The sequence below is a fragment of the Arvicola amphibius genome, chromosome 15 (assembly GCF_903992535.2).
Source record: "Arvicola amphibius chromosome 15, mArvAmp1.2, whole genome shotgun sequence".
Taxonomy (NCBI): Eukaryota; Metazoa; Chordata; class Mammalia; order Rodentia; family Cricetidae; genus Arvicola; species Arvicola amphibius.
Genome location: NC_052061.1, coordinates 46,547,343 through 46,569,702, shown reverse-complemented (window position 1 = coordinate 46,569,702; position 22,360 = coordinate 46,547,343). Strand labels below are relative to the sequence as shown.

Sequence of the window (22,360 nt, the reverse complement as noted above, 5' to 3'; positions counted from 1 at the left end):
TCAAGACAGGGTTTGTGTAGCCTTGGTTGTCCTAGAACTAGCCCTGTAGATCAGGATAGCCTCACAGAGATCCACCTGCCTCTGCCTCCCAAGTGCTGGGGTTAAAGGTATGAGCCACCACCGCCCAGCAATTTGAATTTTTATATACTTTCCCTCGAGACCCCTACTCAGAACATTTACCCATCACAGGGGGTAGAAGCACAAGCCGTGCAAGCCTGGTGACCTGAACCTGATCCCCAGAACTATATCAAAATGAAGGGATAATACCAACACCAAAACTGTTCTGTCCTCTGCACGTGCATCCTGGCAACACACACTTCATACATAGTAATGCAGCTAGCAAAAAAACTTAAAAACCCTCTTTACCTCCACTATGAGAAACCTAGCATCTTAATTCAGATACTTTCATTTAGTAATTATCAAAGAATAAATCACACAGGCGTCACGTAAACTGGTCATTTATTAGCATGGACCTTTGGACACAGCGGCTTCCAGCATGCCGAGTGAGGGGAGGGGGCTGGCAAGCAGCGAGGTCTCACTTCTTCCATTCGTTCTTGTCGTAGTCCCACTTGGCAGAGAAGCCCTGAATGGGGTTGGCCTTCATGTCCAGCATCCGCTTGGTCTGCATGGCCACCCAGTCACGATCAAATGTATGAGGGATGGGGCCGTACACTGCAGTGCAAAATGACTATGTGAGGAAGGATGCCCTGCTGGGAGGAAACAGCCCAAGCCAAGCCACCTGCCACTCAACCTGCTCACACACAGGCTTTAATCCAGGGCACTGAGAATTCCTATCTCAGAACCATTCTGGTTGTGAAAGGTCAGCACAGAAGTCATTATGCATTTAGTTGGGCATCTTCCTTCTTGCTGCCTGTGGCAGACTCTGCAGGCTGGCTCAGCACACAGCCAGGGGGTGCCCCTCAGAGGGCTGGCATCTGTTACTAATCTGCAGCCACACTTACTAGGGGTGGGCCTGCTCAGAATGCAACATGACCTGACCTAGAGAGAATGCATGTTAGAGAGCAGGCAAGCCATAATGTCCAAACAGTATGGCCTTAACACTCCAGATACTCAGGTACAGCCAGCCACGTAGCAAATGGGCTCCTCCTAGCTCCTAACACTACGAAGTCCTCTGAGACTTATTAAGCAGGTCCAGTGCTACTGAACATGGCATGCTGTAAAAGCAAACCTACCTTGCCCTGCCGCAAGAATGGCTGGCCATACAAAAGACAAGCTCTAGCTTATAACTGTTCCCATGACTATGGTTTCTCTATCCAACCTGGGCCTGGAGGCCATGTGAATTCAGGCCTCGAAGCACCAAGAGCTAAAGCTGTCCTGGGCCATTCCTTCTCCCTCTCCACTTACCATAGTGCTTCTCCCAAATCAGAACAAGCGCAGTGAACCCAATAAAGAACATAGCCAGGCCCACAACTGTTTTCCACTCGTTGGTGCTCCTGTTCATCTCAGCGAAGCTCTCATTAAACTGGATTCGGTACACTGAACAGAAACATAAGCAGGGTAAAAAACTTGCAGAGAACTCAGCTCCTGTCCTGAAACCCATCCTAGAGTGAGCACAGGCTAGGCCAGGACACACAAATGTGCACAAATCTGCCTTCACACACCAGCACATACAGGAGAAACTGCAGAGCTGACAGCATGCAAAGACCTCTGGATATGAGGTCAGCTTGGCTCTTCCATGCTTTCACACCACATGGAGAGTATTTAGTCGATCTTTTGGCAAAGCCTGTATACAAGAAGCCATAATCTCCATGGCCTGCTCCTCACCAGGGCTAAGCCAGCAGCATCAATATGGATACCCAGAAACTCAGCAGGGATATCTGGTCTAGCACAAGCAGTCACACACACACATACACCTAAACTTGTTGCTACTGAGTTTTCGGGCACACACTAATACTCACATTGGACTTTCTCATCCCTGGACAGGCTGCTCCAGTCTGCCTTCTCCTTCTCCTTCAGGGCCTTCTGGCTGGCAGACAGCTGCTTGACATGTGCCACATCAGGCAAAGGGTAGTCACGCCGATCAACATAACTAGGGAGAGCATAGTCTTCACTCTTCACAACACTCCCTAAAACACATTGGATGAATCTGAAAACCCATGTGGGTAGAGTCCAGGCAGAAAGGCGATGGCAGGTCAATGGTTAAATGGAAGCACTTGACCTAACCAAACCCTCAGGTTTATAGTCACCAGAGGTGGGATCAGGGCTGGACAGGCAACTGGACTATAAATGAAGTCCCAACTGCAGGAACTCATGTACAGAACATGAAATGCAAAAAGGGAAAGGCAGTTGCTGCAGGGTATAGTGACAGCCCACTGAGACTCCAGAGGCCACTCAGAGACCTCATACAAAAGGTAGCAATGACAGAGTCACCTACTCATTTGTTTATTAACGACTTACCAGTTACCTACTGTTCACTAAGGAGGCTGGCTCTATACATATGGGATTGTCAGGAAACAACCGAGCACTCCTACCTAACCATGGGCTTACATTCTGTAAGTGAGAAACAAGCAAGACCTAACACATGGAGTCACATGCTAGGAATGCACATGTGGTAGGATCCTGAACTTGCCAGAGGAGGTAGCCCTGGAAACTCCAAGGGAAGAATGATGTGCTCAATAAGCAGATCCAGGTCAGTTCAGCTCTGCTTTCCTTCCAATCTATGCTCACTTAATACTCAACAAGTCAAGTCAGCCCAAACTGAGCAGTGGAAAGAGCCAGAGCTGAGTGGAAGCTCTTTCTTGCTGCTCCACTACATCACGTGAGCAAGCACCTGTGCATCCCACAGGACACACCAGGACAAAACTCAGGCTACAGGAAACCAGTTGGATTGTGCCCCCCCCCCATGGTTTCCTGCTACTAAAAGCTCTAACTCTGCCCAACCTGTCTTAGGGACAAAGCCTTGCTGAAATACTTTGTTCCCCATAAGCTCAGCCCCATGTCTAAACCTCCTAGATCATGTTGGTAAACATCACTAAGCCTTAAGCAAGGCTATGATCCTTCCAGGTGTTTATTTGGTGCACAAAAGACCAGTGAGGCTCTGTTCTGTTTAACCTCATCCCAAAAGAATCTGAACCAAAACAGCCAGAATTACTTTCCCATTTTAACTCTTAGCATCCCGTAAAGCTGGGCATGATCGCACATGTCTATAATATAAGCTCTTGACAGGCTGAGGCAGAAGAAGTGCAAGTTCGAGACCTGCCTGAACTACATAGGGAAACACCGTCTCAAAGCACAGGGGAGATACTCAGAAAAAGAAAGGCGGCTACTGAACACACCCACCAAGTTCAACACATCCTACTCAAGCCCTATTTCTCCAAGCATAAAATACTTGGATTACAGGCTATCAAAGTAGATGTAAATTAGAATGAGAATGTTCTAGAACCAACCATGGTGGTAATAGCACACACCAGCGACTATACTAAAAACAATGAGAAACGTGCAATTTAAGCGAATCAATGTATTGTGTGAATTATAGCTCAGCTATTAGGCTGCCATAAACTCTCATGGTCTCAGAATACACTAGCCATAAAATGGCGTATTCTAGACCAAGAGTGATTAACGTATTTTCTAGGTACACTTCAGAGTTTCGTGCTTATCCTTGGATCAGAGAAAACCAAAGGCTCACAAGCCAACCACTCTCTTAAAAGGGACAGAGGGTCCCGATCCCACAGCCTTCTTCCTCCTAGATGCAGCCACTTGTGCAGGGCCAGGTACCACCATGCCCAAGTGTTCCAAGCGGGACAAAGAGGTATATTTGCTGAATGACCTCACTAGGTAAAGACTGGCATCACCCCCACCTGAAGCGTGACAAATATGGTAAGATGCTGACCTCTGGGGTCTATGCTGAGCATGAAAGACAAGCCCTACTGCAAGCAACCTTGCTACTCAGCCATGTTTGAGCCTAAAGGCTTTGGGTGAGGTGGAGCTGACAGTCTTACTTCCAAGCAGACCCAGGTTGTGGAAACCCTCCTCCCTGCCTAGGCACATGCCAGGTCTTACCCTTGGACATCAGGAGTTCCCAGAAGCCCTTCACGCCCTAAAAGCTGAATCTTTCAGAGGAAATTAAAAAAATATTAAAAGGGAGACAGAAGCAAAGATTTTGAATTCACTAAGGTCACTTCTGTTCTCAACCAAGATGAGTTTTGTCCCGCTTGTGAGATCTGTTCGTCTCAGCTCCCTTCTTATTCTCACAGTTACACTATGAAGACCTCAACTGACAGCAGTGCCCCAGTGGAGTTCCACTACACCCTGGTACTGTAAGCATATGCTATCCATGGAGGACTCCTATGTGGGTTAATAAAGGAAGGGTTTTCCTTTTCCAAACACCTTTCACTAATGCTCAGCCTGCGTCCACGGTGCCAGACTAAACAGTGAGCCTCTGCGACTCTCACTGTCTACCACTGCCTTCATCTCACCAGCCCACTCCACAACTGCGAGCTCCTTGGGGAAGGTCCACCTCTCACATTATCTTCTCAGTACCTAACACCAGTACAAAGAGTATGCTTCGTAAACGCAAAGCTAAAATGGTGCTGAGCCAGGCTCGGAACTAAAACCTTGTGAGTCTGTACATTTCAGGTGAGACGGCAGATGCTTAGACTTCAGAGCTAGTCCATGATTGCAATGAAATCCAAACAGCTCAGACCCAAGCCCACCTTTGCTTCCATTGCTTCTGTGACGGCAACAGAAGGGGACTGAAGAAATTTAGAGTGGGAAAAGAATTCAAGTCAGATATGGAGACGCTCTCTAGAAGGGACAGAACTTTACATGTATGGTAATGCATCTTTAACCCCAGCATTCAGAAGGCAAAGAACCCCGTGAGGTCAAGGCCAGTCAGAGCTACAAGACAGGGAAGGAGGGAAAGAGGAAAAGAAGGGCATCTTTGTTTAAAACCCCACCACACTTTTAGACATAAAGCAAAGAAAAAATAGCCACAATTCACAATTCCAGAGAACCTAGACAATAATGCGGACCCTAAGACAGACATACATGGATCTAATGTACAAGGGAAGTAGAAAAAGACGAGATCTCAATTGGAAGCATGGGGGGCTTGGGAGAGGGTAAAAGGGGAGAGGAGAAAAAGAGAGGGGAGCAGAGAAAAATATATAGCTCAATTAAAACAATAAAATGATAATAAACAACAAAAAATAAAACCCTACCACAGTGTCTTAGACATAGGAGCAAAATGACATTAAGTTGGTCTATTTGGAAGTAAAAGTTCTTAGCTAGGCATGGTGGTACACGCCTTGAATCCCAGCACTTGGGAGGCAGAGGCAGTGGCAGGCAAATCTCTGAGTTTGAGGCCAGCCTGTTCTACAGAGTGAGTTCCAGCACAGCCAGGGCTAACATAGAAATCCTGTCTTGAATACCAAAACAAAACAGACAGACAGACAGACAGAAAAGTCTCACTTTACTTACCATGTGCTCGAACACACACCGAGGTGGAAATGGCTCTCTTGCCAATTAGGCTAAGTGCCCTTGCAGCCAACATTCTGAAAGACAAAAACGTACACTTTTAACAATGAAAGAAAACACCTTTTAGTGTGTCTTCTTGGCATAGAGCACTTACTAGCTACATGCAACACATTCTTCCAACGTAAAATGATTTTTTGTTGCTATGACTTCATCAGACTTTTAAGGCACAGGCTGCTGGCCTGTGGCTTGCACCCTATCCTCCTCTACCTCATAAGAGCTAGCATTACAGGCCAGCAGCACGCGCCCGGGATCCGTTTTTATAACTGATGCGGATGCACGAAGTGGCGCAGGATGAGTTGGGTTTTCTTAGTCCGCATTTACAGAGCACCCCGCTATCAAACCAAGGGCTGTAATATACGGCTTTGGCCAATGAGTCAGAAACTCGGCTTCTTAAGAAACAATTAGACAAAATGACTAAAATAGCGAGAACTCGACAGAGCACACGGTGCAGCCACGAGCTGTTCCTCGCGCTGGCGGTGTAAACACCGCCCGCGATTGGGTTTTACTTAAAAACGACTCGCGCAGAGACTACGAAGGGCAAGCGGAGGAGGCCTTCCAGGTCCTGGCCCGCTTCCCGTCCCTGCGGCCCACAGGCGATCTCGATGACCCTGTCGCCCGACCCAGCGACCGGAGCTGCAGGCCTCACTTCTGCACAGCCTCTCGGAGACACGTTCCCCGGGAACGGACGCCCGGGGCGGCAGAAACCGTAGCGTGACGTCAGGGCTCGGCTCGCCGCGCCTCAGGCCTGGCGGAGCGGGAGCGCCAGAAGCGGGCCAGGCCCTAGCCGAACTAGCCAGCGGGGACCCAGGACAACAGACCCGCCCGGGAAGCGGGCGCGCCAAGGTCACTGAGCGGCTCAAGTACTGGTTCCGCGGGCGCCTCAGCGTCACCGCTGCCGCCCCGAGGCTCCAACTCGTCGGCCCCCGGCCACGCCGCCCTCACCCGCTGTCAAAGGCCGACACCCGCTGTCACCTGCCACCGCTGCCCTAGCGACCGCCTCGACCGCCCTCTACACCCCGGCAGCTCGCGACCGGAAGAGCAGGGCCAGCACCGGAAGAGCAAGATGGTGCCGCGGAGCACCGCGGGATCGAGGAAGCCCCGCCCATACGCGTCGGGCCGGGGGCGTGGCGCCGCAACTGTCGCGAAAAGCCGCGCGGGCCACGCGGCTTTCCGGCAGGCGCTCGCAAATACGCTTTCCGGCGGGCGGGTCGAGGTGGGAGATTGCCAGTTGGAGGCGTGAGTTTATCTCCGGGTGCAGCAGGGTCGGTGTTTTGTACCTTGGGGGCCTCTCTGGCGACGTGAGCACCCCGACTCAGCATGCCGGGCGTGAAGCTGACTACCCAGGCCTACTGCAAGATGGTGCTACACGGCGCCAAGTACCCGCACTGCGCGGTCAACGGGCTTTTGGTGGCCGAGAGGCAGAGGCCGCGCAAGGAGCATCCGCCGGGCTCGGGCAGCCACACTCTCTTCGTGGACTGCATCCCGCTTTTCCACGGCACGCTGGCCCTGGCGCCCATGCTGGAGGTGGCGCTCACCCTGGTAAGCTCGGGTTCAACGCGGGATTCTGGGCTGGGCGAAGTCAGGTGCCCTTCTTTCGAGAAGCGTCTCCTCCTGGGTAAACAGGTTAACGTGCTCTCAAGGTTTTGTAAAATTACCAAGAAACCGAGTGTGGTGTGCATTCTTCAAATCAGCGCTCGGGACGTGAAGGTGGGTGGAGCTCCGTGAGTTCGAGGTCAACCTGGTCTACGTAGTTAACACTGCATTTAAAGTTTAAACTAAGCTTGAGAGACCAAAAAGCAAGAAAAAAGCCTCAAGCATGTAAACCCCTAGCATGGCTATACCCTGTTATTCCCCCCACTCACCCCCAGACGGTGAAGACTATTTTTAAAATCGATTGATCTTGAAGAATTTGCTCTTCTAGCAAGATAGTAGGTCATAAGACTATTCCTGCTTTTGTAATCAAACTTGGCTTTCTCTGCTCAAAAGATTGCCCCAAAATTATAGCTTTGTGATTTTTGCCTTTATAAGCCCTGGGCTGATAATGGCTAGGTGCTGCGTCTTGGTGCAGACCTGATGCCAGTGTGAGTCAGTCCTCGTGCCAGTATCTGAATCAAAAACATCTTATTAAAATGTATTCATGAATGACCCCAGACCCATAACAACTCTGCCTCAAAAAGGTAAATAAACAAAAGTTGAAGTAAGCAGTAGTCCCTCCTTAAAAGACTTTAGCCTGCCTGAGCATGGCCATCATGACCCTGGTTTGCCCTTCTCCCCCATTCCTTCTGTCTTCCTAAAGACTGTGAGGTTCCATTCTCGGAGCTCTCTTGAGCAGCAGCACACATTACAGCTCCATGTACATCTCAGAATGAGCTCCGAGATGAAACAAGAGCGGGCAAGGCTGACGTGCCACTCCTGACCATCCCAGTCCCCTGAGATTTTCTAAACGTGAACTCTCAATACTCTTCCTGCTCAGTTCCTGAGAACTGGGATATGAACGAGCATGCCTTGCCATCTGTTCATTTTGTTTTTTTGGAAAGGGCTTCACTTTTGTAGCCCTGGCTGGTCTGGAACACTACGTAGACCAGGCTGGCCTCCAAAATACAGAGGTCAGCCTGCCTCACTCAGTCTCAAGTGCTGGGATTAAAGTGTGCACCACTGTGCCTAACTGATCCTTTTCTTAACTTACATTGTTGTTGTTGTTGTTGTTTTAGTTTGGTTTTGGTTTTTTGAAACAAGCTTTCTCTTTAGCTTTGGAACCTGTCCTGGAACTAGCTTTTGTAGACCAGGCTGGCCCCGAACTCACAGAGATCTGCCTGCCTCTTGTCTCCCAAGTGCAGGGATTAAAGGTGTGTGTCACCAATGCCCAACAATTTTTTGAGTGTCTTAAAAAATTATTGCATGTGTTTTGTTTTTAAATTTTAGATTTTGGGGGGCTGGGCAGACATGTAGATAATATTTATAAACTCGTGAGTTTTAGTTTCTGAAGAAGTGTACTTTTGGTACCTGAAGCATCGCTGAGGATTCCTGTGCATTTTCTAGGTCAGTCTTGTTCTGTTAGCAAAGAAGTTGCAGGTGGCTTAATGTGAACCTGGCAACCTTCAGTAGTAGGGCAGGTTTCTCAGGCTCTCCATTGAGTGTGGCTTGCAGTGGGTTGAACCTGGGACTGGGTTAGACTTGGATCTGCAGTGGGCTGACAAGCTCTATACAGAAGAAGCAGCAGCTAATAGAGGGGTTGGGGAGGTGGCTGAAGCACTTGCTGCTCTTGAAAGGAGGAGGTAGTTTCTAACACTCAGGTCAGGCACCTATGACTATCTATAACTCCATCCCCAGATCTGACCCCCTCTTATGACTTCCGTAGGCACTGCGCTCACATGCCCATACCCACACAAGAGGCAGGCAGATTGCTGAGCCATAGCTCATGCCTTTAATCCCAGCACTCGGAAGGCAGAGGCAGGCGGATCTCTGTGATTTTGAGGCCAGCCTGGTCTACAGAATAAGTTTTAGAACAGCCACAGCTACATAGTGAGACCATGTCGAGAGAGAGAGAGAGAGAGAGAGAGAGAGAGAGAGAGAGAGAGAAATGTAAAATAAGATTTTTTTTTTCCACCTTAAAAAATCAGTTCATCCAAGCCTGGGGGGTTAGGATAGTCAGGACGTTTAAGCCAGCCCGCCACCCCAGGCTTTGTGACCTGCCCTGGGGCCTTTACAGGCTGGGAGGTTCTGCCTTTCTCAGTCTCCACTTCAAGCTCAAACCCACTTTTCAACCTTCAGCATCAGGAGTTCATTTGACTGTCTTAGACTCTTTATGCACCAAATGCTCTGCTTACTTAGTTCTACTCTCTCTTAGTGCTACTCTCTGCTGTGTCCCTGAAACATTGTGGAGCCTCTGAGGCCCGTGGACTGTCCTCCCTCGGGCTCTTTGTTGAATCCATCCTTTCATCTCCTGCCAGCCTCTAGTCTCAGACCTCATCCTCTGCAGCAGGCTACAGGTTCCACTTGAAGACCTGGAGTCTGACAGAACCTCCCCAGACTGGTGTTCTGTCTGTCCCCAGGATGTGGCCCCCATGCCCGTGGGAGCAGCAAAATCCCCATATGCCCACTTCTTTTCCCTCCCAAACACCTCCCCCAACTGTCCCCACTACTATTCCTCCTGCAGGCGCCCCTGCTCTGAGTATTCTCCCCCACCCACGCTGGGACTGTCTCACTAGCCCCCATTGCAGCCATTAATTGAGTTTATTAAATTTGTGGTGTTTACTTTTCAACCATGCAACCTTGCACACCAAAGGCTGTGAGAAGTCTCTCTCTGGGTTTGAAGCCTGCTACTGTTAAAATACGGCTGTGGAAGTTTTAACAGCCTCAGAACCCATGCAGCTGTGTCTATGAGACCCCCATCCTGGTGGCTCCCACTGCTGGGGAGCACACTCTGGAATGATTGTTGAACATGGGAAAGCTCAGCTAGCCATTTCCTAACATGCAGTCTGGCAAAGGGCAATGTGAGAGTCCTTTAAATGGATTTCTATTATTATTTTCCATTTTAAAAAAATCCTTGCATTTCTGGGTGCTTTTCATTTGTTTAAGTACTTATGCCTATTATTTATCCTCAGCCCTTTGACGTAAGTAGTGAAGGAATTACCTCTAATAGCAAAAAAAAAATAATAATAATAAAAGTGTTGGTAGGAAAATTAGCATAACCCTGTTTCTCTAAGCCTGTTGTCTTTTTCTCGTGCCTTGATTTCTGCTGCTCTGGGCAATTCTCTGTGCATTCTGCTCAGATGACTTTCTTGCTTACCATGGTGTGATTTCAGGCCAGTGTTCTTCCTGCCGTCTCCGTTCCATGCTCCACAGCTGTTGTCCCATCTGCCCTGGGTGTTCTTCCTCAGCATATGACCCCTCTTCCCTGCTCATTAGCCTCCCAAGCTTCTCTTTCAATGAAAAGTCACAACTGACCTGAGAAGGAAATTCAGGAAAACTCAGCCTGCTTCTTGCTACAAACAGGGAGTTTTACTGGATTACCCTCCGTTTAGTCATGTAGGTCAGGAGGGAGACAGACGCTTAGCCTTGCCTGTTCTCCTGTTATTATGGAGTCCCTGAGATAGATGGTGATGCTTAGATAGAATGTTAGCAGGCTTGCAGAGGGGGCTACCTCTGCAGAGTCAACAGGAATCAAGGGGTTGACCCTGGCCCCTCAGCAGGTCTCCTATGTGACTGGCTTGGAACAGCATAGAGGACATTGAGCAGAGGGGGCAGGTCACACCCCGTAATTGCTTTCTCCTTCCCTGTGAAAGTGAAGATGTGCCTGAGGAGGATATGGTGTCTGTGTCAGTGCTGTGTTTGCTGCTCCTCTTGTGTCTCACAGACTCCATGGTAGGGGCCTGAGTTTCAGACAGCCGTGCCAGGAAGATGGACATGAGCAGAGGTAGCTTCAGGGTTGTGCTTTGTCGTGGCCCACTTGGGAGGGGCAGGTTACTTGACTGGGTGCCACCACATGGGCTAACTCTGGTCTGAGGCTTCTGTATTCCTGGACACTGAAAGCCCTGTCCAACAGCCTATCCCCATCCTCACTCATTTGAAGCTGCCCCTGTCCATTATTTTTATTTTGCCTTATTTACTTAGGGGCTAGAGAGATGACTCCATAGTTGAGAGCACTTGCTGCTCTTCAGTAGACCCAGATCAGTTCCCAGCACCTATGTCAGGTGGCTCACAATAGTTCATGACTCCAGTTCCAGGAAGTCTGACGCCTCTGGCCTCAACAGGTGCCTGCATTCCTGTACACATACCTACACATAATAAAAAGTAGTGAATCTTTAAAAAAAATAAATTTATTTTGTGTGTATGGGTGTTTCCCTTCATGTATCTCTGTGCACTCTCTGCGTGCATGTGGTACTTGTGGAAGCCAGGATATCAGAAATGCCCTAGGAGTTACATACAGTTGTGAGCCACAGCTGTAAGTGTGGGCAATTAAACCCAAGTCCTCTGCAAGAGTAGCCAGTGAGTAGCCAGTGCCCTAACCACTCGGTCCTCTCTCTGGCCCTTCTTTCCCTGTTAAACATGTTTCCCTGCCTCTGAGCTCTGGTGGTGCAGGGGTCTGTTCCTCAGTTAGTGGATAGGCTGTGTGCAGGTCTGTGTTGGTGGAGACATGTGCACAATGTAAAAAATTGCTGCATTTCCTAAAGCCGAGGTGGGGCTTTTATGGCCTGGTTTGCTTTAAGCCTCCCCACAGAGTCTAGAAGTTCTAGGTCACAGCATTATTTCTCCTACAGATTTGGTTAGGTGCCTGGGATTTTCACATAGGCCTGTGTCGTCAGCAGACATAGGGCAGGTTGAAGCATGTGTTAACTTTTATCACAGGTATCAGTCCCGTGTCAAGTGCTGTCTGTGCCCAGGTATAAGGTGGTACCGTGTATGTTTGAGGCAGATGTGAGTCCTGGACCTTTTGGCCAAAGAGCCAGATTAGACTGCTCGCTGAAGGCTGATGCTGTGCTGTTGGGAGTAAATTTGCACTGTACCCCAGTAATAAGTACAAAAGAGTTGTGGGCGGGGAGATTGTCCCTGTTTCTCTGTGTCAGACCAGAGTAAGACTAGGGATTATTAAACAAGTCAGTGGATAATGTGTGAAGGCAAGCAGTCAGCAGGATGTGACTATAGGCCCAAGAAGGCTAGAGAAAAGGCTAGAAAAGGGGTGCCCAAAGCTCAGAGAAAGAACCAGCCTTGCCATGGGATATCTTATACACTGTAACAATTTTGTCATAAGTAAAACACTGATTGGCCAGTAGACAGGAAGGAAGTATAGGTGGGGCGACCACACTAAGAGAATTCTGGGAAAAGGAAAGGCAGAGAATCAATCATCAGTCAGATGCAGAAGAAGCAAGATGCCTTACTGAGAAAAGATACCAAGCCATGTAGCTAAACAGACAAGAATTATGGGTTAATTTAAGTTGTAAGAGCTAAATAATAAGCCTGAACAACTGAGTGGTGGTGGTGCACACCTTAATCCCAGCACTTGGGAGGCAGAGGCAGGTGGATCTCAGTTCAAGGCCAGCCTGGTCTACAAAGTAAACTCCAGGACAGCCAGGACTGTTACACAGAGAAACCCTGTCTCAAAAAACCAAAATAATAATAATAATCATCATCATCATCATCATAATAGGCCTGAGCTAATAGGCTAAACAGTTTATAATTAAGCTTCTGTGTGTTTCTTTGGGACTGAATGACTGCAGAACCGGGCAGGACAGAAACTTCCTACACAGTAACAATGAATTAACATTGTTCTGTGCCACTGTGTTTGAGTGCCTTGTTTCAAGAGCAATGAGTGGCAAACAAGCAGGCCCTGAAACAAGGGGAACTAGCCCTAAAGGCTGAGAGAGCTGACCAAATGTAGGGTCACCTGCAGGAAGGACATGCAGATCGGCTTTTATTAGAAACAGCCTTTGGATCACTTAAATTTGATTTAAGGTAAAGGTGCCAAACTCAAAATTTAGAACAAGGCCCACTGATGCTGTATGGGGATAAATTTGGGAAAATTTGTAGGTAGGGACAATTCCAGTACCTATTCCCTTAAGAGGAGATGGCAACATGTGACTAATTCTGTGGGGATTTGTGCGGTGGAGCCATTATAAATGTTTGGGGACATAATCCTAATCGTTTGGGTGGATGACCAGCATTTTTAGCTGGTTTAGTGAGCCCTGGTTTTGACCCAATATGGTAACTCATGAATTCTCAGGAATCTGGAAATATTCTAGTCCACGTGTGATTGAGGGACCCTAAGACGAGACCTGTCATGTCAGCTTTTAGTCACGATGGAAACTGAGACTAGGGGCAGAGTCCAGCATTGAGAGCAGGTTTTAAACGCACATTTTCTAGAGACAGGGTATCTCTGTAGCTCTGTCGGTCCTGGAACTCACTCTAGACCAGGCTGGCCTTGAACTCAGAATCCACCTTCTTTTTCCTCCCAAATGCTAGGATTAAAGATAGTCTTGTTGTGTGTCCTAGGCACTCACCTTGTGCTGTCAGCAGGCTTCTGGCTGCCACAGCCGCCAAGTGCTAAGACCACAAATGCATGCCACCATGTCCAGCTCATGTTGTCAGGCATTGGGTTTTTTGTTTTAGATTTAGTCTGTGTGAGTCTGCCAGGGGCAGGCGTTAGACCTGCAGAAAGCCAAATCAGATTGACAAACTGTATAACAGAGCAGGCTGCTCTGAAAATCTGCCTGCCCCTGTTGGAAGCACATGCAGGAGACTAAGTGTGCTACACTGCAGAGATGTGGGTGCATTCACACCTACCCCAGGTGCCCATTTATGGTAGAAAGCTTTGACAGGCATCACTACCAAGTTGCTAAGAATTTACTCCTCTGTCTTATAATCAGAAATGTCTTGGACCACATACAGGCACATCTGTGAGGTGTCTGGAATACCTCACAATTTGCCATCAATATGGATATATTCCATTCTCAGATTAGTGCTATTAGTCATTTTAAAATACAAGCTTCCTCAACAAAAGAGGTAGCCAATTACTTTGCTAACTCAGCAATTTTGTAAAGCATAATTCCTTATGGGGCTCTCTTAGATCTGGGGCTCCTCGTGGGAGTAATCACTTGCTCTTGTTTTCCCTTCCAGTCATCTTCAGATGTTTAGGATTTGCTATCCATTTAGCCCAGAGAAATATTCATGTGCTTTGGTTAGACAATAATTTTAAAATGACGGCAGTGGTGGCACTCATCTTAAATCCCAGCACTAGGGAGGCAGAGACAGGCAGGTCTCTGTGAGTTCAAGGCCAACCTGGTCTGCAGAGCTAGTTCCAGGACAGCCAGGGCTGTTAACAACGCAGAGAAACCCTGTCTCAAAAAAATTAGAAAGAAAGAAAAAAATAATAAAAAAGGAGATACAGCTCAGAGGATAACAAAGCTACTCTGGGTTCATCCTGGAGATCAAAGCCCCAGAGGGTTGTCTCCAGGATGCCCCTTGCTGCTGTGTTTCTGCTGTGTTTCTGCTGTATTTGGCATGGTGTGGTTACTGTATGACGGGATCCCACTGTTTCTAGTGCAGTGTGATTGTTTCCTGGGAAAATCTCACTTCTCACTGGGCAGTTTACTCGCAGATCATAATGAAGATGCCTTTTATAAAAACAGTAATGATTAGTTAGATCTATGAATTTATTGAACTTTGAGTTTATCTACAATACAGTAAAGATGATTAGGGAAATGATTTAGGTTATTCTCCAGTTGCTCCAATAAAAGATACAAAGAAGACAATATAGGCTAACCCTTTGTTAGACGTGAGACCTACAGAAGACAAAAACAGTAACAAGGAAGTTCCATGCACTATAGACCCGTGAGTTCTGCCTGTGGAGAAACAGGCTGATGATCAGAGAAAACAATTCCGGCCCTGAACCCAGGGTTCGGCCTGAGCCCCTTGGTCATGGAGCTTACAGAATTAGTCACAGGCCCTGGTGTGCACCTCCAAAAAACGAAGTTGTGAAAGGAAATTACCCTGTTGTGTAAAGGAAAATAGATGGTGGACTGACCATTGTTGAATGTTTCTCAAGAGTAGAAAATAGAAATCTGTTGCACTGAGACTGCAGGCAGCTGCCTGCCAGGACAAAAAGACCTGGCTGGACTATACTCAGCTTGCTTAAAACTTTGTTAATTGGTTATAAAAGAATCGTTGCTTTGGGGTGAAAAACATGTAACTTGTGTTCTTACTGTGATTTCTTCTTACGTAAAGATTTTAATTTCTTTTTGAAAAATATGTGGCTTATGGCTATGAACTAATCTTTTCATGCATAGAAATCTTTGTATTAGTAGGTATAAAAGGGATCAGAGAAATAGAGGAGAGATGTAAAGGAAAACATCGGAAAAAAAGGATAAAGAGGATTAGGAGAATGTTCAGAGGAAACAGCTGGAGAGACAAATAAGGCAGAAGAACAGAACAGAAAGATAGAAAAAGAGCAACCACAGCCCCTCAGAAGAAGTCTGTGTGTGCAGCTCTACTGACCACACCTCCTTTGCATTTTCTCTGAGCTTCTGAAAGCTGGTCTGCACAGCAGCACCACAGATGCTGTGTGCTTTAAAGAAATGGGGAATGAATCAAGATGCCTCCCTCTCCCGTCCACACGGCACTGCTGTGTGCTGTCAGTCGCCAAGGACCCCAGCTGCTGAACCCAGCACAGCCTGTCTAGGAGGACCATGCTTCTGGGCCCTGCCCTTGCACATTTCCCTGATGCTCATTTCATTGTCATCAGGAAAAATGCGAGGGCTGTTTGGAGTCTGGCTTGTCCCACGTGTGGTGGGGCTGTCACTGGGACCTGGTGCTAAGGTCATTTTTCCCATTTGTGTTCCTCTCAGATCGACTCATGGTGCAAAGAAAACAGCTATGTGATCGCCGGCTATTATCAAGCTAATGAGCGTGTGAAGGATGCCAGGTACAGGTTGCACACCTGTGGATGGTGGGGTTGGAAGCTACAGAGCCATCCCTGAGGTGCTTTTGGACCCCCCCCCCCCAGGCTTAAGTTCCAAAGCTTGTGTAAGCCCCCACTCACTGCTTTATCAGGTGTGAGGGCAACTGGCCAGATAAGTAGCTGGGAATTCATCCATGGCTCCTCTGTCATGCAGGGAGGGAACTTAAAGAGGGGGAGCAGCTACCAACCCTGCTTGTGTCCACCAGCCTGTTACCTCTCCAAAACAAGAGGCTGTGGAGTGGAAGGCAAAGTAGCTATCTTGCATAAGTAAAGTGGTTTGGGATTTGAACTTTTAGAATGGGACCTTTGGTAAAGTGTGGTCTTTGGCGCCTTAATTGGCTCCAGGTTCCTGCACCAAAGATGCCACCACCTCAGCTCCCTTGAACAGGATAAGTTAACTGTCTGCAGTCTGCTTCATACTGGGTCCCAAGAGTCTAGCAAAGGACACCTTCAGTCAGGGCAGCTTAAGGAACTCATAGATGGGCTATTCCTAAAGGGTGGGCCATAGATAGAACTCAGGAGCTGTGTGCAGGGACCAAACAGGTGACAGCAGCCTCCATCCCTCAGCCCTCCATGGCCATCGAGGAAGAGCTGGTAAAGAAGGCCACTTCCAGAGAAGCAACATCCTTTGGCCACAAGACATGGCCACCAGCCAGCCTGATAGGGAAGGGACGCCCAGATCAGTCAGTACTGACGTCCCTCTTCCATGCCCTCTGCTGTCCTCCAGAGGCTTCCTTTGGTTGCAGCCAGCTAGAAGCCAGGGGCAGCTGGAAAATACCCACACAGTAAGTATGGGGTTTTCTTGTGTGGGTCGGATGGAGCAAACAGACCCCAGTGTGCTTATGCAGTATGGACGATGGTGTGGCCCCATGGGCTCTTCTAGAAATAAAACAGTGAGTTGGAAAACCCCCACAACGGTCACTGATGAGGCTTAGGAGTATCCAGGAAATATGCCCATCTTATCCTTGGAGGCCTACGTCCAGACAGGGATTCTTATTAAGTAAGTTGATGGCCAGCTAGATGCTGGGCTAATTGAGTACATCAAAGCACCTTCTGGGACCACCCAGAACCTGTAGAAGCCCTGTGCTCAGGTCCCGTTTCTTCTGCCGCCTCTTGTTCTGTGTGCCTTCTGGCCCTTATTCTGCCTCTGGGTGGGTGACAAGAACTGTCCAGCCTGTTAAAAAAGCTGCTCTGGAGAAGGCTATGGATGCCACACAGCTAGTTCAGTACAGAGCCAGGTGGGCCCTTCAGTCTACCTGTGAGGACCCTGAAGGAAAGCGGCTACAGCAGCTAAAGTTCAGACCTACCCAGACGGGTGGCTAGAGAAGCTTTGTCAACATGAGATACACTTGTCATTCATTGGTCAAACTGGGATGGCATCAGATTGAAAGCTCACAGCATAGAGAAGATGTGAAATAACTCAGAGTCCTGAAAGTGACTTGGTTTAAAAAGAGGATTTGGTTGCCAGGGCCCTGAACCTACTTGAGTAGCAGGCATGTAGAGACTCAAGCTCATATAGTCCACAGCCCAGCGGTCATCAGCCTGCCCTAGGCAGCACTCCATTAAGTCCCAGAAGAAGGAATAAGTCCCATCCTTTTAGGAGATGCCCTCGGGGTCCCCTCTCCAAGGACTTGCTGGAGGAGTAAGACCCACTCTGGCAATGACATCTCATTGAGCCAGCACTCAGTCAGTTGGCTCCATTGTTGCTTGTCAGTTCAGGTGTTGGTGAACTATACTGTCAGAGGGACCTGTTTGATGACTCGGTTACAGTATGTATGGTAGAGCTCATGGGTCCTTCTCTACAGCCCAAACCAGGTGGCAGAGAAGGTGGCCTCCAGGATCGCTGAGGGCTTCAGTGACACTGCACTCATCATGGTGAGTCATTCCTGCTGCTGCTTAAGCTTCCCTCCTGTCCCAGCTCCAGGCCTCAAGTGTCCCATCACCATAGTGGGCTGGGCACTGCTGCAGGCACAGCACTGGGGTGGCAGGGACCACTGGGAAAAGCCAGTGTATCCTAGGGAGTCGGAGAATAGCCTATGTAGTCTTAAGAGTGAGGACTGGGTGGTAGTGGTGCACGCCTTTAATCTCAGCACTCAGGAGGCAGGTGGATCTCTGTGAGTTCGAGGCCAGCCTGGTGTACAAGAGCTAGTTCCAGGACAGCTAGGGCTATTACACAGAGAAACCCTGCTGGGGGGAGGGGAGGGGTCTGGTTGTTGGAAAGGTGAGGAAGTGCCTCACACTCACTCTGCAACACAGAGTTCCCTTGGTGTGAGCCTGTCTGTGCTGTTGGTGCTGCTTGCATAGGAGCCCAGGAAGGCATTGCTCTTCTCAGCCCCATCCTCATGCTTGTCGTGACCTTATCTTCTCAGGTGGACAATGCCAAGTTCACGATGGACTGCGCAGCACCTACAATCCATGTCTACGAGCACCATGAGAACAGGTGGCGATGCAGAGACCCACACCAGTGAGTGCAGTATCCGCCTGCAGGGCCTAGGCTGTAGGGCTTCTATGGAACACAGGGTCTGGGTGGTACTTGCTGGTCTCCACATGGACCCATGGCACCATACTCCTCCTGTGTTTGGTTTGATTTCTGATGACGTGGATTCTTCAGCCATGTCCATCTAGGTTCTTCAGTGCCCTGTTTGGAGGGGACCTGTCCATTAACAAGTGTCTCGGGTCCATCCTTATCTGTTTCCCAGCAGCTGCTCTGTCCTTAGCAGCCTGTGTGGTCTTGGGGTGGGTATGAGGCTGACTCTGCTGTCTGCCCTGCAGCGACTACTGTGAGGATTGGCCGGAGGCACAGAGGATCTTGGCATCGCTCCTGGACGGCCGCTCCTATGAAACACTCGTGGATTTTGATAACCACCTGGATGACATTCGGAACGACTGGACAAACCCTGAGATCAACAAAGCAGTTCTGCACCTGTGCTAGATGAGGGCCACCACAACTGGACACTGCACTACAGAGAAGAGAAAAACCTATTTTTAAATTTCGAGTAATAGTGGACTAAGTCTGTGGTGTGTGCCTTGGAAGGGGAGTCCGATCGGCATCCTTCAGGGCAGAGTTGTGGAGAGGTGTAGGCCGCCTAGGCTTTTGGGTTCTTTGTTCTGTGCTGCCTGGTCCTGCCCATCAGAGCTCTTTCTGCTTGTCCCGGGGTGTTCCCATTAAACAGTTCTAGCCTTTTATAATCTAGAAAGGGTGCATTTCAGTCTTTACTCTGGTGAGTGTGTAAGTCGTCAGGCCTCCTCGTGGACTGTTGGAGCATCATCTGATCAGCCAAGTTGGTGTCAAGACTAGGAGCTGTGGGCTGCACAGGGGAAAGAGCCAGCACCGCTGCCTGAGAAGCCTCGCTGTACAATGAACACAGCACGTTGGTAATGAGAACATAGATCCCATGAGGAGAGGAAGCTGAGCCCATGAACATTCCCAAAACCTGACTCGGCTGCTCTGGGTCTTCAGAGTGAGACCTGCTTTGTATTTAAAATAAACAAAAAACAAACATACAAAAAGGAAAAAAAAACCCTAGTGTTTGGTGTCTCCGGGATGTCCCAAGCAATGTGCTTGTTAGCTTGGATTGTTTGACCAAGTGTTCTTACCATCTTAGGAAATAGTAAGAAGACTTGGTGCATTGTGTGTTGTCCTTTGGACCGTTTTACACGGAGAAATAGTGCCTTTCCTTAGGCTTCATGAGGCTGGTGGCAAGGGTTTGTTGACAGCATTCTCCCCCTCATTCTGGCATCTCTTGCCTTTTACTGTTTTGTTTTGCTCTTGATTTTGTTTGTTGGCTGGGGGAAGTGTTTAGTTTCAGTTGACTGAGAATATACCTTTGCTGTCCTTATTGACACGGAGGAGCCTGGCCTTGAACGTGCAGTGATCCCTCTGCCTTTTCTTCTCAGTTACTGAGATCAGCACCCCTCCCTGCTCTCCTTAACCTTTCAAACTGACCTTGTCAGTTTCTGAACTAAGGAAGATGTGAGACACCAGTCCTCACCCTCATACAGAGGGTTTTGCAGGCTCCTCTATCCCAGGACAGCGTCGGCATGTGCTCTCCCCTTCCACCCCCCTCCAACCCCTGCCTCGCTTATTTTTGAGATGGGAGTTTTTGTGCTAGAGCCGGAGTTGGGAGTAGCTCACTGTTCTTCTGTCCAAGCCAGGTATGGTGCCCATGCCTTGTCCTAGCACAGAAGGGGAGGATCACAAGTTTGAGTCCAATTCTTCGTAATGAGTTTCAGGCCAACAAAACAAAATCTGAGTGCAGCAGGTCACCTGTGTACGTTGTTTTCAGGGACAACTCCCTTAAAGCTGTGGCTGGCAAACGGTTCTATATAACTCGCACATCAAAGAACAGGAACCTGAGAGGCAGGAGCTGAAGCAGAAGCCATGGAGGAACTTACTAGGCTCATTCTCTGTGAGGTTTGTTCAGCCTGCTTTCTTACATGATTCAGGACCATATGCTTGAGAGTAACACCACTCAGTGGGCCCTTCTATGTCAATCATTAATCAAGAAAATAACCTACAGACTTGCCTACAATCTAATAGTAGCAATTCTTTAATTGAGGAAGGTGGTGACTAGACTACATCAGTTGACAAAACTGACCTGCAGTGTATTTGTCAGGGTTCTCTAGAATTTTTGATGGGAGTGTTTCTTACTCTATAAATAATATATATTTATGTAAAATGGGATTTATTGGAGTCACAAGTAATGATTCAACTATTCCAACAATATCTGGCAACCAGTGGATAATTCAAGAATCCAGTGTTCAGTCCCCAAGACTGGATGTCTCAGCTGGTCTTAAGTATACACTGAAATCACAAAGAAGTAGGCTCTAATGCCATTGAAAGAATGAACTTGCCAGTGTGGGCAAGAGTAAGCAGGCAACAACAACAGCTTCCTTCCATGGTCTTTATATAGGCTGCCACCAGAAGGTGTGGCCCAGATTTAAGGGAGATCTTGCTACCTTAAATGATAAATCAAGGAAAATTCTCACAGATGTACCCAGCAGCTTGGGGTTCAATTAATTCCAGATGTAATCAAGTTGATGACCAAGAATAACCATCACAAGCAGACAGTTGTCCCTTGTCAACTTGACATACAAACAGCACTATTAAACCATAACCCTTCTTTCTGTTCTTGTTTATCCCCAAGTTGCTTTGGTCAGTTGTAGCACAGCAATGGAAACTAAGCTAGGACACCATTAACACGTATAGTAAAAACTCAATATAAAATTTTCTTAAACATTCCAGAAAACTAGAAAGGATTTTGAAGGTCTTACCGTAAGGCAATGATGAAAAGGTAGGCCTGTATCAGTTTAAATTTTTTTTAATGAGTTTTCCCCTTAATTTTGTTGGTTTTTCTGAGACAGGGTTTCATTGTGCATCCTGTGTAGACCAGGCTGACCTCTACCTCCTGGGTCTTAAAGGAATTTTTCACTTCTACAATTGCCTTTAAGGATTAAAGATACTGGCAGACAGTGGTGGAACAAACCTTTATTACCAGCACTGGGAAAGCAAAGGCTGGTGGATCTATGTGAGTTTAAGGCCAGCCTGGTCTACAGAGTGAGATCCAAGACAGCCAGGGCTATGTAGAGAGACCCTGTCTCCAAAATAAAAAAAGTTAAGGATACTATCCAGGCATGGTGGCATACACCCTTAATCCTGACACTCAAGCTGAGAAAACTGCCACAAGCTGAGGCCAGCCTGGTCTATATTGTGAATTCCAAGACAACCTGAATCTAGAATGAAGACTCAAAAAAAAAAAAAAAAACAGGAAATAATACTAAAGGATGCTAAACAGACAATGGGAAAACAGACAACAGCCTCGTTGGAAACTATGCTGCTGAGGAAAAGCTGACTGCTAATTTAGGGGTGTGGGAGTGTTTGCCTACACGATGTGTGTCCAGTGTCTGTGCAATAGAAAGCAGTTTGGAAATCCTGGGGAAGATTGTAAGGCCAGCAAAATGGCTCAGCAGATAAATGCACCACCCTTCAAGCCTGGCAGTCTGTGTTCTGTGCCTGGGACCCACACGTTGTCCTCAGATAGGTTGTCCTCTGACCTCCACACGTACACATAACTGGTAAATAAATGTTATTTTTAAAGCCTTTGTGTAATTGGCATCATTTATTCTAGGAGCTTATTTTCTGATGTCTGGAGAAACTTCTGTATGATATTTTCCACTTCGTGCCTTACTTCTGTTGTTTGCCTTTCTGAAACGCCCGCTCTGGGCAGAATCTGTATCTCAGCTTTGGCAGAAAGCTTAGTGGAGTGTTTGCTGCCCTGTCAGCTCACAGATGAGAGCATGGAAGGGGGGTGTGTGTGTGTGTGCGCGCGCGCGCGCTGTGCATAATTGGCGCTAGAGATTGAACCTGGGGCCTCATAACATGCTCATTGAGCTTTCTACCCCGTGAGCTGAATC

General features: G+C 48.0%; 2 protein-coding genes and 1 pseudogene across 5 annotated transcripts in view; 2 read left to right on the top strand and 1 right to left on the bottom strand.

The window, feature by feature from the left end:
- Positions 1-442: 442 nt before the first annotated feature.
- LOC119801810 lies at positions 443-6,559 on the bottom strand. 2 transcript variants are annotated; one of them, XM_038312478.1, is made up of 5 exons: positions 6,466-6,559; positions 5,437-5,510; positions 1,920-2,087; positions 1,366-1,497; positions 443-672 (listed from the first exon to the last, which is right to left on the bottom strand). In XM_038312478.1, exons 2-5 carry the CDS (start codon positions 5,507-5,509, stop codon positions 536-538), a joined length of 510 nt encoding a protein of 169 aa, XP_038168406.1. In that variant the 5' UTR covers position 5,510; positions 6,466-6,559; the 3' UTR covers positions 443-535. The 2 variants fall into 2 exon arrangements, with proteins under 2 accessions (XP_038168406.1, XP_038168407.1); XM_038312479.1 differs by having other exon boundaries at positions 6,436-6,520.
- On the top strand, positions 3,740-4,002 carry LOC119802189 (annotated as a pseudogene).
- Positions 6,560-6,640: 81 nt separating the features above from the next.
- Emc8 (ER membrane protein complex subunit 8) overlaps positions 6,641-22,360 on the top strand; it is a 60,328-nt gene continuing 44,608 nt past the window's right edge. The window contains exons 1-5 of one of the 3 annotated variants that reach the window (XM_038312476.1): positions 6,668-7,032; positions 15,834-15,910; positions 17,752-17,821; positions 18,316-18,410; positions 18,719-22,043. In XM_038312476.1, the coding sequence (XP_038168404.1) occupies positions 6,811-7,032; positions 15,834-15,910; positions 17,752-17,821; positions 18,316-18,410; positions 18,719-18,878 (624 nt within the window). In that variant the 5' untranslated portion in view covers positions 6,668-6,810 and the 3' untranslated portion in view covers positions 18,879-22,043. The other 2 variants (XM_038312477.1, XM_042054221.1) reach the window with 2 other exon arrangements.

Coding starts and splice junctions, on each gene's coding strand:
- LOC119801810 (XM_038312478.1), bottom strand. CDS start 5,509: ATGTTGGCTGCAAGGGCACTTAGCCTAATTGGCAAGAGAGCCATTTCC. Junction 1,498..1,919: donor CAGGGATGAGAAAGTCCAAT/GTGAGTATTAGT, acceptor GTTTCTGTTCAG/TGTACCGAATCCAGTTTAAT. Junction 673..1,365: donor GATTTGGGAGAAGCACTATG/GTAAGTGGAGAG, acceptor TTTGCACTGCAG/TGTACGGCCCCATCCCTCAT.